The 15357-nt window shown below is 41.7% G+C and overlaps 1 protein-coding gene across 2 annotated transcripts in view; it reads right to left on the minus strand.

Annotated features, from left to right (window-relative positions):
• Positions 1–15357, minus strand: part of PDGFD (platelet derived growth factor D) — a 224810-nt gene that overhangs the window by 24299 nt on the left and 185154 nt on the right. For both annotated transcript variants that reach the window (XM_026505880.4, XM_026505879.4), the window contains exons 4-5: positions 8742–8804; positions 4501–4699 (exon numbers count right to left, since the gene is read on the minus strand). In XM_026505880.4, coding sequence (XP_026361665.1) covers positions 4501–4699; positions 8742–8804 — 262 coding nt within the window. The remainder of the gene's footprint in view (positions 1–4500; positions 4700–8741; positions 8805–15357) is intronic.

A 15357-nucleotide genomic window follows, 5' to 3' on the forward strand; every position in this document is an offset into this window, starting at 1 on the left:
TTTACTTGTGGTAAGTAAAACTGTAGTTCAAAACTAACAGGCCGGAATGTTTCAACAATTCTATCTATATTTTAATGCCAACACTGATGCTGTAAAAACTGGCTTTTCCCTTACTATAATTTGTTGGATTTTTTCTATGACAAACACACTATTGCTTGGGAAAGCCAAGTTCTTCTGGAATAAGTAAAAAAACACCCATATCTTATTTACATTGTTAATGTCCATAAATGGCTTCTGAATGAGAGCCCACTCTAGTAGAGTTTAAGGCTGATCGTTTCTTAATTTAAAGATGTCCAATGTCATGCTATGACCTTGAATAAAGATGTGCTGCCCCTAAATTCAAACGACTGTGTTTTAAGGAAATCACAGTACGGTTTCAGTTAGGCTACAATGGTCATGAGATGATTATATAGTTGGTAAAAGATCCCTGTAACTTTCTACCTCATTATGTGAAGGGTGTTATATCATTAGCATACTCAACAGAAAAAGTAAATGCAACTTGAACTTCAAACAACTTTTCTTTTTTTTTCGCTTTTAGGCAGCTTCAGGTGAAAGCATGAGGTTGAAATTATTGGTAAAAATTGAGTTTTGGAACTGGGGTTATGTGCAGATTTCGATTATCCATGGTACCCTTTTCTCCATCCCCCTAAGAAACTGAACATTATTATCTTCAGTCCAGAAGATTTTACAGACAAGTCTGAGCTTATCTATTACTTGTGAGTTTTTTTTATTTTTTATTTTTTTAAGATTTTATTTTTTTTCATAATAATATTTTTATTATATTATGTTATTCACCATACAGTACATCCCTGGTTTTTGATGTAAAGTTAGATGATTCATTATTTGCGTATAACACCCAGTGCACCATGCAATACGTGCCCTCCTCACTACCCATCACCAGCCTATCCCATTCCCCCGCCCCCCTCCCCTCTGAAGCCCTCAGTCTGTTTCTCAGAGTCCATAGTCTCTTATGGTTCATTCCCCCTTCTGATTACCCCCCTTTCTTTATCCCTTTCTTCTCCTACCAATCTTCCTACTTCTTATGTTCCATAAATGAGTGAAACCATATGATAATTCTCTTTCTCTGCTTGACTTATTTCGCTTAGCATTATCTCCTCCAGCCCTGTCCATTTTGCAGCAAATGTTGAGAAATCATTCTTTTTCATGGCTGAGTAATATTCCATTGTATATATGGACCACATCTTCTTAATCCAGTCATCTGTTGAAGGGCATCTTGGCTCCTTCCACAATTTAGTTGTTGTGGACAATGCTGCTGTAATGTGCCAAGGTTCTGGCTCCAATATTTGGCAATGTTACTACTGTCCCTTTTCTCTCCCTCTTCTCCCCAAACCTTATTGTCCTCTTGCTTCCTGTGTACAAGTCTCTTCTTAGAGAGATCCTGACTCTCAATGTCACCAAATCTTCTTTCAAACACACACTAGAAGCAAACCATACAATTTTATTTGAAATATGTACTACTTCGACCTCATTACAAACATTCTTCACCTAGTATGTTTGTGTTTTATTTTAGAGTTTATAAAACTCCGTGTTTGTACGTTCACATTGAAGGGTCATCTGAGAATACTGCTGTTTGGTATCATGAGAAATGACACTTTAATCCATCTGGGCAAATCAGAAGAATGGATATTCAATAGCTATCCATAACTGATGTTTGTTTTTGCACAGCACCATTAAAGAATTATCAGACTTACAAGAGGAAACGTTTTCAGGGAACCTATAAAGTTCACTCTTCATTGGACACCCAATGGACCTCCATTAGCTGTAACTATGTTCTTGTCTCTACTCCCCATTCACTGCTCCCTTTCTATACACCAGAATATAAACCATGAGTTTGTACTTTTTAAGTTCTAAAAGCCGACAACGACAGCTGAGATATTAAACCGGACTTCTCTTCGTGTGTGAGATGTGCATGCAGGTGGCTCGGCAGCCATGGAATGATAAACAATTAAATCAGCACATTTACATAAGTGCAGAGACAGTGGTGACTTGCCAGTGTTAAATAAAGCAGCACAGATCTGCCTTACGGCCATTTTAAACAAGAGATTAAGAAGTGGAACCCAAGCCAACAAGGGAAAGAAATGTTTATTCTGTCAGGAATAAGCAGAATGTCACCTTGAATGTTCTTGCAAGGTTCTATCAGTAACCAAAGGCATTCTTAATAAAGCTACATTCCTCGTCTTAGGGGGTGGGTTTCTGTAAACTTTGGAAATACGATCATGCTGGATTATTAATATCTTTAATTCCACAAACATTAATGGAGCACCTCGAATGTGTCAGGGGCTGTGCCAAGAGCGCAAGATACAGAAGAACAATGTCTAACACAGTGGCTCTCAACGCTGGTGCCTCTCAGGATCGACCTCAATCTCCTACGGGCCATAGAATCACCACAAGCGTTCAGCCCCACCCTCAGAGGTTCTGAGTCAGCGTGTCTGGGACTCGGCGTCTGCAGCTCCTTACAGCTCCCCAGCAGACTTACCATTTAGCTGGAGCTGAGACCAGACCCTTAGCTCCTAGGATCCCACACTACCTTAGAGAGAGAACACCAAGACCCAGTTCAGTGCAGTGGCAGGACGTAAGAACGCTGTGGTGCCCCACGTGCTCCAGGCTTTGTCTGGGGTGGCGGGCTTCAGAGGGAGAGGACGAGGGACAAAGAAGCCTTCACCAGCGCAGTGAGGCAAACGTATTTCAGAATTCTCAGCAGCCAGAGCTAGCTAATGTTTCTTGAACGAGTACTATGAGCCAAGTGCTCTCGAAGGCACCACTAACCATGATCAGAGGTAGGTGTAACCACTCACGTTGCTAGAGGAAACTGAGGCAGAGGAAGATCAGCGACTTGCTGAAAGGTCACAACAATTGTAAGTGGCAGAGTTAGGATTCGAACCCAGACACTCTGTCTCCAACTCAACATAATTTCTGGGGGGAAAGAAAGTAATGGATTTAGGTGATTTTTAAAGTTTAAAAATCCAAAAGATAGATGCCAAGGAGAACTGTCCTCAAATAGCTATAGTAGTGAAGATACTTGAAGACAGAGTGAGATTTTATCATTTCTTTGTCTAATCCCATTTTTCTTGTTTTTTCTGGGGTTTTCAAAACACTGTGAATCTTTTACTTTCCTTCAAGTTGACATAAGTAGAGACCCAAAGACAGCAACACTACAGAAAAGCAATTTCTCATCTGAGTTGAATCCAACCTGAGCCTCGGGGAAACTCAGTTTGAGAGCTGTAATGATCTGCCTATGGCACACCTCTACAACATCAGGGACACCAGGGGCTTTCCTGTCCACCCCTTAGCTGAACGTTTTAAGCAGATAAGGTTCCAGACCTGAGCCATAAGCGGCAGAACCAGGCAGGAGTTAATCAGTCATTCCAGACCAAATGCTCTAATAAGTTGTGCTTACTGACACAAGCATTTCCTACTGGAGTGGGCCAAGTTCACGGTTCTTCAAAGTACCCCTGACATTATAAAATGTAGGAAACAAGCTATAGTTTAGCTAAATATCTTCACGTCTATGATGCAAATGAGCCTTATGAGACTCTTAGAGAAAATTTTAATGACCAATTTTAGCAAATAAAGCAAGAACGTAACAGGCTAGAAAATATAGTTACATTCAAAAAAAGGTAATTACAAGATATTTCACTATTAATTTGAATTAAACATGCAGAGAAACATTCTCATCTCAGATCATATTGCTCAGAAGTACGAGTAAGATGTTCATTTTTTGCGACTTTCGGTATTATTGTTTTAACTCAAGATGTTTTCTCGTGAATGTTCCTCTCTCCTCCCCTCATCGTATTTTCCTGAAACTTCCAGTTGAATGCATGCCCACGTACACACCTCCAAATCATCCCAGGCCTTCTTCGTTTCTTCTCTGGGGCATGTACGTCCTATGAAGCCTCCAGGGCACCAAGCGCACAGTCGACCCTCATAAAACCATTCAAGAATAAACACTGGATGGGAAGAGGTGAAATCTAAGGAGTTCTGAGCACTGCTTTCCAAGGAGCCCATCCTGCCATCACTGAGTCCTGAGCTAAATCAACATTCACATCTATCGGAGAGACACAGCAGACCATCACAGGGGCACTGCCCCTGGAGGCGAGAGACCATGACACTCACCTCCTCTCTACTGCCCACTGGCCACACAGCTTATACCCAAGGATTTCTTTCCCCTGACAGTGAGGTTAATAATACTTACTTGCCAGGATGCCAGCAGCTGGTCCAGATGACTTTACAAGGTTTCTTCTAGCTCCTAACTGTGACACATTTTGGACTGCACAAGACCTTTCTTAGTCCCATAGAAACAACACGGTTTGCGATAAACACAGAACTTCATCTGAAGGTCTATGGGAGAGCTATGTGATAAGACTGGCAGTAATCCTCGGATTTTAGTGAATTAAATATATTGTATTTTTAGTCCTCACTGAGAATTACTATCAGTGGTCTTATCTGCTCGCAAAGAACATCCAAGGCTCTGTTTCTTACCTTTTGACTTCCGGTCATGGTAGGACCTGCCTCGATAATGGGGGGTCTCCAAATATAGATTCTCAAGATCTTCTTGCCATGATTCTGGATTGAAGTGCTTGAGCAGATCTTCCACGGTATCAAATTCTGCGACTGTTTTGTCCAGAGCATCCGCAGTGAGGGTGGGGTCCGTTACTGATGGAGAGTGATAGGATACCCCCTAAGAGTGACATACAGCTCAGTGTACTCAGAAAAAGTCCATTGCTACGAAATACAGTAGTCATACAACTGTATGGAAGGAACATGAACAGGCTTCTGATTGTAACACATTCTATGCATAAATAGCATGTTCAAGTCCTCTGCCATCGTCCTGCCATATTCTCACATAAGAGCAATTAACTGGTAAAAGATAGTCATCCACATTTTTGCAAATCAAAACCAGGCAGATCATAAAACTTCCAGTTCTTCCGAAATACAATCATTAAAGAAGATACTAACTAAATGACAATATCAAAATCACATCATCCCATGTCTTGGTTCGAGCTCCCAAGTCATCCACACCCGCATCAACAAATAATGATTAGAATTTAAATTCTGAACTACTTTCATAATCCGTTCTCTCCTCCTATGTTCAGCCTCCCCCTTTCCTCTTCATAGGTCACCTCATTGCAGGTGTTGGGTGAGCAGGGTTCGAATCTCCTCTGGAGAGAATTTGATAAAATCTGGCACTTTCACCAGCTTATTTACTGTCAACGAGGATAATTAGTCATGAAACTTGCTCTCTCGACCAAGACTGGGAGATCCCCATGGGAAGCATACATATGTATTTTTAAAATTCTGTTGCTTGCTCGCAATCCCAGCTGTCATTAAAATATTCTCAGAAATACTCTTTAAATGGGAAATGCAACATCCCTGAAAGTCTGGGAGGGATTATGTGGACTCTTATTATGTCCCCACATCAGTTCCCAAGCACTTACTTCACTAACCCTTGGATAATCTAGACGTAAATGAGCCATGATTCAAACATCTCTGTAAAAATTCATGACCCATTAACAAGGAAATAGAGAGCACAGAGTCTCAAATGGTTGCAACATGTCTTTCAAGAAACTGCCAAACAAACAAGACCCCTCAAGGGCAAATATCTCCAACGACTCCGGGAAAGTGGGAATTAACCAGCACTCGAGTTCCTGAAACTTCGCGCAGCATCCTAACAAGAGCTACCATGTGCCACAGGTTTCGGACAGCAAAGCCCACATTTCATAGTCTCAAGTCCAGCTTAGGGTTTCTTTTTTTTTTTTTTTTAAAGATTTTATTTATTTATTCGACAGAGATAGAGACAGCCAGCGAGAGAGGGAACACAAGCAGGGGGAGTGGGAGAGGAAGAAGCAGGCTCATAGCGGAGGAGCCTGATGTGGGGCTCGATCCCATAGCGCCGGGATCACGCCCTGAGCCGAAGGCAGACTCTTAACCGCTGTGCCACCCAGGCGCCCCAGGGTTTCTCTTTCTAACTAATCAAGGTCCAAAGGTCCGGAAGCCAGAAAATGGATGCCCACCAGCTTTCAGAGGAATGGCGGTCCCTCTTTAGCAAAACAAAGGCATTTTGTAAAAGCATGAACCCACCCTGGTGTATCTTAAAGGCAGTTTTCAAATATGCCTGGTAGGGGAAAGGGAGCGGGGAACAGGCCGGGAGATGGAGCTGGACTGGTGAAGACAGCAGGCCAGCTCCGTAATCCAGGGGTGCACGTGTGCGTCTCTGTGTGTGTGTGTGTGTGTGTCTGACATAAACTGAACCCCGACTGAGGCACAACATTTCTGTCTTTCGCATCCCCCCTGGCATCATGTGCTAGAGTGGGATATTAAGATTCTGTCTCAAAATTTCAAATTCCCATTTAACTTTGTATTATCCAGTTAATATACAGTCTACCTGGCTCACAGTCACCGGATGATTTACAATTGTATCCCAAGAATTCAAAAGGAGCTGGCCAAAGTCAGGTGCGTGGCATCTCTATAAAAGCTTTGAAATTAAGAGGCTTCCCCGTGTTTGGAAACAAAAGCAGGAACATCAATGAAGCCATTTTCATGCAAGTGCAGGCCTCTCACAGCGGCTCTGGGGAACCCTTGGCAGAAAGTTCCTGGGGTGGCTCCTCACAGGACCTAGCGCTTCGAGTCTACCTACGCATCTCTTCAGGAGAAAGCTGTGGAGGGGCTCTCCATCCCTGAGAGGAGGCGGACATCTCATCCCTTCTAACGTTCATCTGCAGAGCAAATCCAAACCGACCCCAGGGAAAATGTGAAACTGTCCTTCAGTGAGATAGTTAAGAAAATGCTCATGGGTGATTAGATGACCTAAAAAACCCACCAGAACATGTTTATTTCTAGGGTAATTATTTAAAAACTATTTTTGTGAGAAAGACCTAACGGGGTGAGCCCCTTTCCATGCCACTGTAGATCTGATCTCATTCAGCTCTTGTGAGATATTTATAAAAATCCATTCTAAAGCTAACTGAATGGCTTTAAAATATCAATTTGTAAAAGAAAAAAAAAACACTCAGAAAACTAGAAGCTACTTTCCACAAAAACAAAATATGGTTTATACAGAGTTAATGGTGGGTCCAAGGGTCCTTAGTGCTATTCCAGAGAGTTCTTGAAAACCAGAATGCTAAGGAAAGAGACTGTTTCCCTGTTTTTTCCAGAGGACAAAGCAGAACCTGGCCTTGGAGGTCCAACCAGAAAAGTGTCCAGTGGGTACGGACCAGGGCTGAGCTCCTGCAGATACTCCAAATGGACGGGACAACACTTCTCTTTAAGACGACCAGCATTATCCCGAATTCGCTAAGCATCCCTTAAGCCTGTAACTTCTACACCAGGGGCAGGAATGACTCAGCCCCTCTGAGCTATCCCCTAGAAGACGCTTGGGAAGCCAGACGGTTTGACAGAATAGCACACCAGGGCCTCGCGGCAGAAGCCGTCCCATCTACCGTGAATCGTCGGCCTCAGGCTGCTAAGCGGCCAAGCCTCTGGCTGGCCTCCCAGAGCGAAGGCTTCACCTGCCTCACAGTGAGTGCCTGCACTTAGCGAGGTTCAGAGTGTGCATTTGGGGCTGTCAGGAACAAATAAAACACTCTTAATATCACCATTAGCAACCTCACTGACCTCTTGATTAGGTCATGTGGCTCTAGTCCAGCGCACAGAGCAGGCCAATGAAACGGTCACAGGACCCGTAGCTAAGGAAACCCTGCCATCTGAAGGAATGTCTTTAAAAATCCCCCAGAGACCAAAGGAGGGAATATCAGTGAAAAAAAAAAGTCAACTCTGACTCAGCCACATGGACCCAGTGAGACCCACGGGCCGACTTTCTCCACGTTCTTGACCTTCCAATGGATATCTGCATTTATTACCTCATGTTTTACTGCTACACACGCGCTACTCATAGCGACTAGTGAAAACAAGGTCTGTTCTTTCTGAACAAAGAGAAGTAGAATACTGAGAAATGACTAAGTCTGGAGGAAAAAAGGTGGGCATGAACCATTTTACAGTTTCAGGGTGAGTTATGTTTTATTTCTAAGTCAAATAGAACACATGCCTGGTTTGCACTTAAGTTATCTTAATGTAAACACCGGGGGGCGCCTGGGTGGCACAGCGGTTAAGCGTCTGCCTTCGGCTCAGGGCGTGATCCCGGCGTTATGGGATCGAGACCCACATCAGGCTCTTCTGCTATGAGCCTGCTTCTTCCTCTCCCACTCCCCCTGCTTGTGTTCCCTCTCTCGCTGGCTGTCTCTATCTCTGTCGAATAAATAAATAAAATCTTAAAATAAATAAATAAATAAATAAACACCGGGATTTTTCACATCTGAAAAGATCCTTGAAAATGCAAAGGTTAACAGCTTCCCCTGGAATATTCGAAAGACTATTTCAAAATTCCCCCCTTGAGCTTGGGCCATGGACCTGTTGATATGTCTGATATGTCTGGACAGTCATCTACTTGGAACATTCTACTTTGAAACTGATAAATACTGAAGTCATTGTCTAGCCCGTGTTCCTACAATGGGTACTGGCATTTCCTGAGAACCTTCCGAAGAGAGGGGGAAAAGGGCGTGTGACACAGCCCGCTGAAACCATAAATGAAATGGAAGGACATATCGTGATTGCAACATGGCTTCTGGTGAAGCCCTAGGTCCTTCCTGCAGCTGATGCTGTTCTGGGGTTGACCTTAGCTTCTCCATCAGCTTTTTCTGCTGGCAACAGAAAAACGAATTACTTACTGAGACAGAGCTTGTGACTGACTCCCAGTTGGTCTCTGAGGCTGCTGCGGGTTGGAAATCTTCCTAGAAGGCAAGAAACATCCATGTGAGTCAATCAAACCTCTGTGCAATTCATTACGTGCACAGTTTCAATATCTCAAGCCATCAGAATCTTCTTCCAACTAAGTGACTACAGAAATAAGGGCTGCATTCTTTCTGGACAGTTCACCATTCGTATTTAGCACCTCTCCTCAAGAACCCTTCTCATTCAAGACATGGACAGTTATGGACATAATGGATATGTTCACATTTACTTAGAAGTACTGGCGAAATGGAAAATGTGCAGACAGGAGCTCAAATTTTAAGTTGGCCATGGGCCAGCTGTGTGGCCCCAGGCACTCTACCTAGCCTCTGCAATGCTTCTCTTCCTCATCTGTAAAAGGCTGATATGGGATGCTTAAATTAGAGGGTAGTTTTGAGAATTGAAGGCACTAATTACGTAATTATAACTAGCACTTAATAAGGTGCTTAATAAAGAGTAATAATAGCCATTATCTCTATTGATGTTTATTTGGTTTGAACTAGGTTCTGCGTCATGCTCAGTCCTGCCTACTGAGCTGGTCTATAATATCAGTGATCTTTTCAAAGATAAATTAACCAGCAAAGGGCTATTCCTGACTCTATCAGGAAACGCAGGAAGAATGGCAGGGGGAAGAAAACGGCCGTGGAGTGACAACGTACTACTCACGCAAAGAAAGAAGGCAAAGGGCAGACCTGAGAAAGTTATCTCAGAGAAGCCTTGAAGGATTTGTGATAGCAATGGATCTCAGAGAAAGGAACGTCTCTTAAAAGGCAACTGTGTCTCCAATTTGTATGTGACCTTCTTGTTAATTTCTCTAACACCAGCATCTTTAAAAAACAGAATGGGAAGAAAAGCTGATTCTACCATTTTTACATCCCACCGATGGTTTCTTGACCTTGTTAAAATCAATCAAGTTGGTTAATGTCTTCTAGCCAGAGAAGGGAGTAGAGTGTATTTTAAGATGATGCTGAGAAAAATCCAGATACTCAAATGTGGCAGCTTATTTACCCAAGTATACTCACTGAATGAAGCTAAGTGTCAGGTCTAAATTTCATTAACATTTTGAGGAGCTGCACATGCATTTGTTAATTGCTCATGATGAGACTGGTTTATATATAAATGCCTGTGTTTAAAAAATTTAGTTGTTTACCAAGAGAGAACTAAGTCAAATGTGGGGTTCAAGGAATGAACATCTATTAAAAACTGGCTAGACATCATTATTCTCGTCTCAACCTCAGGAAAGATGACAAAGAAAGAGAAAATTGTTCTCTGCACTGTGAAAGGTGAATTCCCACAGCAAACAAATGAAAGTTGGTATTGATACAAGTCTTCATAAGCAGGTGAGCAGGTGACACTGGGAAAGAGACCCAACGGCTTCTCCATGTTGTGAAGGAACTATTGGCGGGAGGACATATGCCAGGTAGGAGAATGACATGAGCAATTCTCACATTAGAGTTTTCATTTTCACTCATTCATTCAATATTTGCTCATCACCAACAATGTGATACATCCTAAGCTGAGGGTAGGATCACAAGGAACTGAGAAACCATACCTTTCCTCAAGGAGTTCAAAATGTAAACCTTTTCATAACCAGGTAAAGAACTCCTGCAATAAACTCATGTGTGTGTGTAACACTAGTTTAATAGGGACACTAAGGAGGCAGTAGAAAATTTACCAGAGAGGAAGTGGGCTTGGAAAAATTTCACACAAGAACGTGACTCTTGAGCTGAATCTTGAAGACTCAGGTAAGTGGATGGGTAAGTAGATGGTTACTTGCAAGAGAGGTGGGGTTGACGACTCAAAGAGAGACAGATGTCTATACAAACGTGAGGAAAATACACAGGAAAAGAAGCTATTGGGGAAAATTAATGAGTCATGTTGGGTACAGCGTGTTTGAGGGGCCCATGCAATATCCGGCTAGTGATGTCCAGGATGCCATTTGCTATAGGAGAATGGACCACATGAGAGAGACCTGAACTTGGGATACAGATCTGAAAATCTCCAGCACAATAATGGCAATGAAGCAAGTGATGGATTAGGCTGATCATGTGTGAAAATCAGAAGAGGGACAATCTTAAAATCTTGGAGCTGGAAAGAATTTTAGTATTATCTCATGCAATCTCTTCATTTTAATGATTAGAAAGTCAGTTCTCAGGAGATAAATGCTGTGCTCCATATCATGAAGCCAAGTTCAGGCAAAGCAGGGCCGCTAAGCACATTTCTAAGCACGCGCTGTGTGCTGGTCTCTCATATGATTGCCTCTGGCTTGAATGAAACAGGGTCCAGAGAGAAGTTAAAAGCAGGAAAGACATAAAGCAGAGTATTGGTGGAACGTTCTATGAGGATATCCTGTGAAGTATTCTTGGCTATTTAGATTTTACATCTACACTTAGTAAATTCTGTGACTTCAACTTACTTCATTTTCTTGCAGAGATATATGGTAAAATGTCTTGTTAAAGATTTTTAAGCATCAAGGGCCTTCACACACATGCACCTGGACAATGTTACACAAAAAACTTTCCATTTCTTCACTGCCTGGGCTACAGAATTCCAGTGAGAACTTTAATAGATACCGACAGAGGATTTCATTAAGTTCCAGATAAAAAGTAAATTTATCTTCTCTTAGCAACATGAGTATTAGACTTTTAAAAGAAACTAACCTTCTTGTAGGTTATTTCAAAATTTGCCATTATTTATAATTTTAATAAAAAATTAATTTAAAAATTTATTTATTTAATAATAAATAATAAATTTATTTAAAAATAAATATATTTTTAAAAAGATTTTATTATTTATTTGACAGATAGAGAGAGAGAGCACAAGCAGCAACAGAGGGAGAGCGAGAAGTAGAGTCCCCGCTGGGCAGGGAGTTGGATTTGGGACTCGATCCCAGCTCCCCGGGATCATGACCTAAGCCGAAGGCAGATGCTTCACCGACTGAGCCACCCAGGCGCCCCTAAATGACACATTTAAAATGAGCTTTAAAAAAAGGCAAAAATACCCCTTCTAAGAACGAAGTGTAGAATTTAGACCCAAAAGGACAAACTTGGCATCGGAAGGCACACGGCCACGTGCTTTCTAAATCTATCCTTAACATGCACTTCTCATCTCCTCCACCGCCATGTCTCCAGTTCGAGATTCTGGCGGGCATCCCAGCAGCTGCTTCTAAATGCGCTACTGTCTCCAGAGTCCACACTCCACATGGCAGCCGCGAGGCGTCTTTTCTGGCTTTACAAAGAACAACTGACATATAATATTGTGTAAATTTAAGGTGTACAACATGGTAATCTGATACGTGTGTAAATTGCTAAGCGGTTACCAAATACGGCTGGGTAACACACCGATCGCTTCACATAATTACAATTGTGTGTGTGTGTGGTGAGAATATTTGAGAACTACTCCTTCTTGGCAACTTACAAGTATATAATACAACATTGTTAATTATAGTCACTGTGCTGTACCTTAGATCTCCAGAACTTATTGATCTTATAACTGGAAATTTGTACCCTTTGACCAACAACTCCCCATTTTCCTACCTTCCTGCTCCTGGCACCTACCATACTACTGTGTTTCTGTGAGTTAGACATTTTTTCCCCTTCTTTTTTAGAGCACACGTATAGGTCAGATACAGGCTTTGTCTTATTCTATCTGACTTATTTTACTTAGTATAATGTGTATGTCCTCAAGGTCCATCCATGTTGCCACAAATGCAGGATTTCCTTCTTTCTTAAGGCTGAACATACATCTCTCACATTTCCTTTATCAGTTCATCTGTCAACGAACACTTAGGTTGTTTCCATGTCTTGGCTATGCTGAATAACGCTGTGGTCTAGTGAATGCGGGGGTGCGGATGTCTCCTCAATGCAGTGACTTAGTTTCTTTCAGTTATATAACCAGAAGTGGGATTGCTGGATGGTAGGATAGTTTTTTAATTTCTTGAGTAACCTCCATGCTGTTTTCTACAGTGGCTGTACTCATCTACATTCCCATCAATGGTGCATTACTGTTCCCTCTTCTCCAGTCTCTTGCCAACACTTGTTATCTCTTCTCTTTTTGATACTAGTCATTGTAAGAGGTGTAAGGTGATATCTCATTGTGCTTATGACTTGTGTTTCCCTGCTGATTAGTAACGTTGCGCACCTTTTCATGTACCTGTTGAGCACTGATATGTCTTCTTTGAAAAAAAAATCTATTCAGGTCCTCTGCCAATTTTTAAATCAGATTATTTGGGTTTTTGCTATTGAGTTGTATGAGTACCTTATATATTTTAGATGTTAATCTCTTTTCAGATATGTGGTTTGCAAATATTTTCTCCCATTCCCTAGGTTGCCTTTTCATTCTGATGTTTCTTTTGCTGTGTAGAAGCTTTTATACTTTGATGTAGTCCCACTGCTTATTTATTGCCTTTGCTTTTGATGCCATATCCAAAAAGAATCATTGCCAAAACCAATGTATAGGAGCTTTTCCCCTATGTTTTCTTGTGGGAGTTTTATAGTTTCAGGCCTTACATTGAAGTCGACTCTACATTGAGGTTTGAGTATCTAGTCTTCCCATTTATTAAACAGAGTATCTTTCCCCCTCAAGCATTCTTGGCTCCCTTGTCAAATATTAGTTAACTGTATATGCATGGCTCTATTTCTGGGCTACTTTATTCTATTGGTATCTTTTTAAAGTGTAAATCAAATCACTTCTGTCTTCGGCTTAAATCCTTCTGATAGCTTTCCATTGCACTTAGGATCTGGTCTTACATGATCTGACCCCTCCCTGTTTCCTCTCTGATTTGATGTTCTGCCTTTCTCACAAACTGCACTCCCACTATACTGGCCTTCTTACAGTCTTTCCAATAACACTCCAAGCGTCTCCCCTTCCGTCTAAGTCTGCTGCTGTTCCCTACGCCTGTGATGCACTTTCTGCTAGTGCTCCAGCGACTGGCTCCTCATCATTTAGTTCTATGCTCAAACATCACATCAGTAGGAAACCCCTCCTTGAACACTTTACCTAAAATACCCCCACTCTGGGCCACCCTAGCCACTTAATTTGCTTCATTTTCTTTAAAGCATTTATGATCATCTGAAATGATTTCCTATTTGTTTTATTGTTCGTGATCTCTTTCTCCAACGAGAATGCATGCACTAGAATGGCAGGGAGCTTGTTTATTTCTTCTGTGTTCTATCCCAAATTCTTACCAGAGTTTTGGATACACACTCCAATTTCACTGGTTCAGTGAACATTATCAGGGATGATGCTCATTCACTCCCCCCTGACCCCGTGGTGGCCAAGTGGTAGTTGAGAGCAAGAGCCCTTTCTGAGCAGTGTCTGCATCAAACGGTTTGCTACATAGTTTTAGAATCATCCTGGGTGGACAGCTTGCTTTTTCAAGCTCCAGGCTGATGAAAGACAGACCCCGCTATTGTAGGTGCTCTTCGCAGAGCAGTGCCTTAGCATGACTTAAATGCTAAAATAGAACAGTGAATAATCATTTAAAATGTACTGAAACAGTCCAGCTTATAAAAACGCATTTCTGTTTTTTGTTATAACAAACTCCAACGAATGCTTTAAAAGCCATGTCCCATTCTTCCGAGGAGGGAGAACTATGTGTGACCTCCAAGAAGTAGGTACAAATTCAGTGCTTCATTTCCTTACCTCCTCCTTCTACACTGCAGCCTGTTTCAACCTCAAAGAAAGAAGCTGCTATTCTGGCTACTTCGTTCCCTCAGTCCCTGCAGGGGCTGCACTTTGGTGCTGTGGGTGACTTACTAAGATCATATCTAGGGGTCCATGCCGTCCCTTGAGAGAAGAGCATCCTGTGGCGGCAGAGAGCCAGAGGGGCTGCCCCGCATCTCTGAACCAATTATGACTGGAGTCAGGGCCAGAGTCCAAGAAGCTATTGTTCTCTCTCAGTCATGTGGTTTCCAACCCACCGAAAAATGGCACACATCATCATATAATTACAGGCATCACATCGGCACTGCCTTAATCTAATAAGAATTCATTTACATCATTAAAAATAATTTATTCTCAGTTTATGTCCTCACATTATAATACTTCATAATCATATTTTGGCAGTGAAACTCATTATTTGGCATTTTGAAATGAAACCGACTCCCTTACACTCTAGGTGGAGTAATTTTGGAAACATAGATGTGATTCTGAGATGTGTGCTTTTTAAACAGCTTAGTTCTGGAAGTTTGATGTGTGAGAGAGAAGAGTTATTCACTAGGAAGTTGGGGAGGTATGGAAAAAGAACACCTTAAAGTATATGAAAACATACACAGATATTTGTATAATCCAAGTGTGGGAGAAACAGTACCCTAAGCACTCATGCTACAGTCAGGAATCAATACCCCTCACACATATGAAATGTGCATAAATCCAAAAAAACAAAAAAAAATTGAAAGCATAAAGATAAATGTACAAATATACTTGTAACAGATATAATAAACAGTTAACATCCTTAAAATAAAACAAACTCTTATCCATGACAAAGTTATAAGAGTATGTTTTGTATCACCTAATTCTGCTAGAAAAACATATGGGTATCTGATTGAAACAAGA

Source organism: Ursus arctos, unplaced genomic scaffold, assembly GCF_023065955.2.
Source record: "Ursus arctos isolate Adak ecotype North America unplaced genomic scaffold, UrsArc2.0 scaffold_22, whole genome shotgun sequence".
NCBI classification, from domain to species: Eukaryota; Metazoa; Chordata; class Mammalia; order Carnivora; family Ursidae; genus Ursus; species Ursus arctos.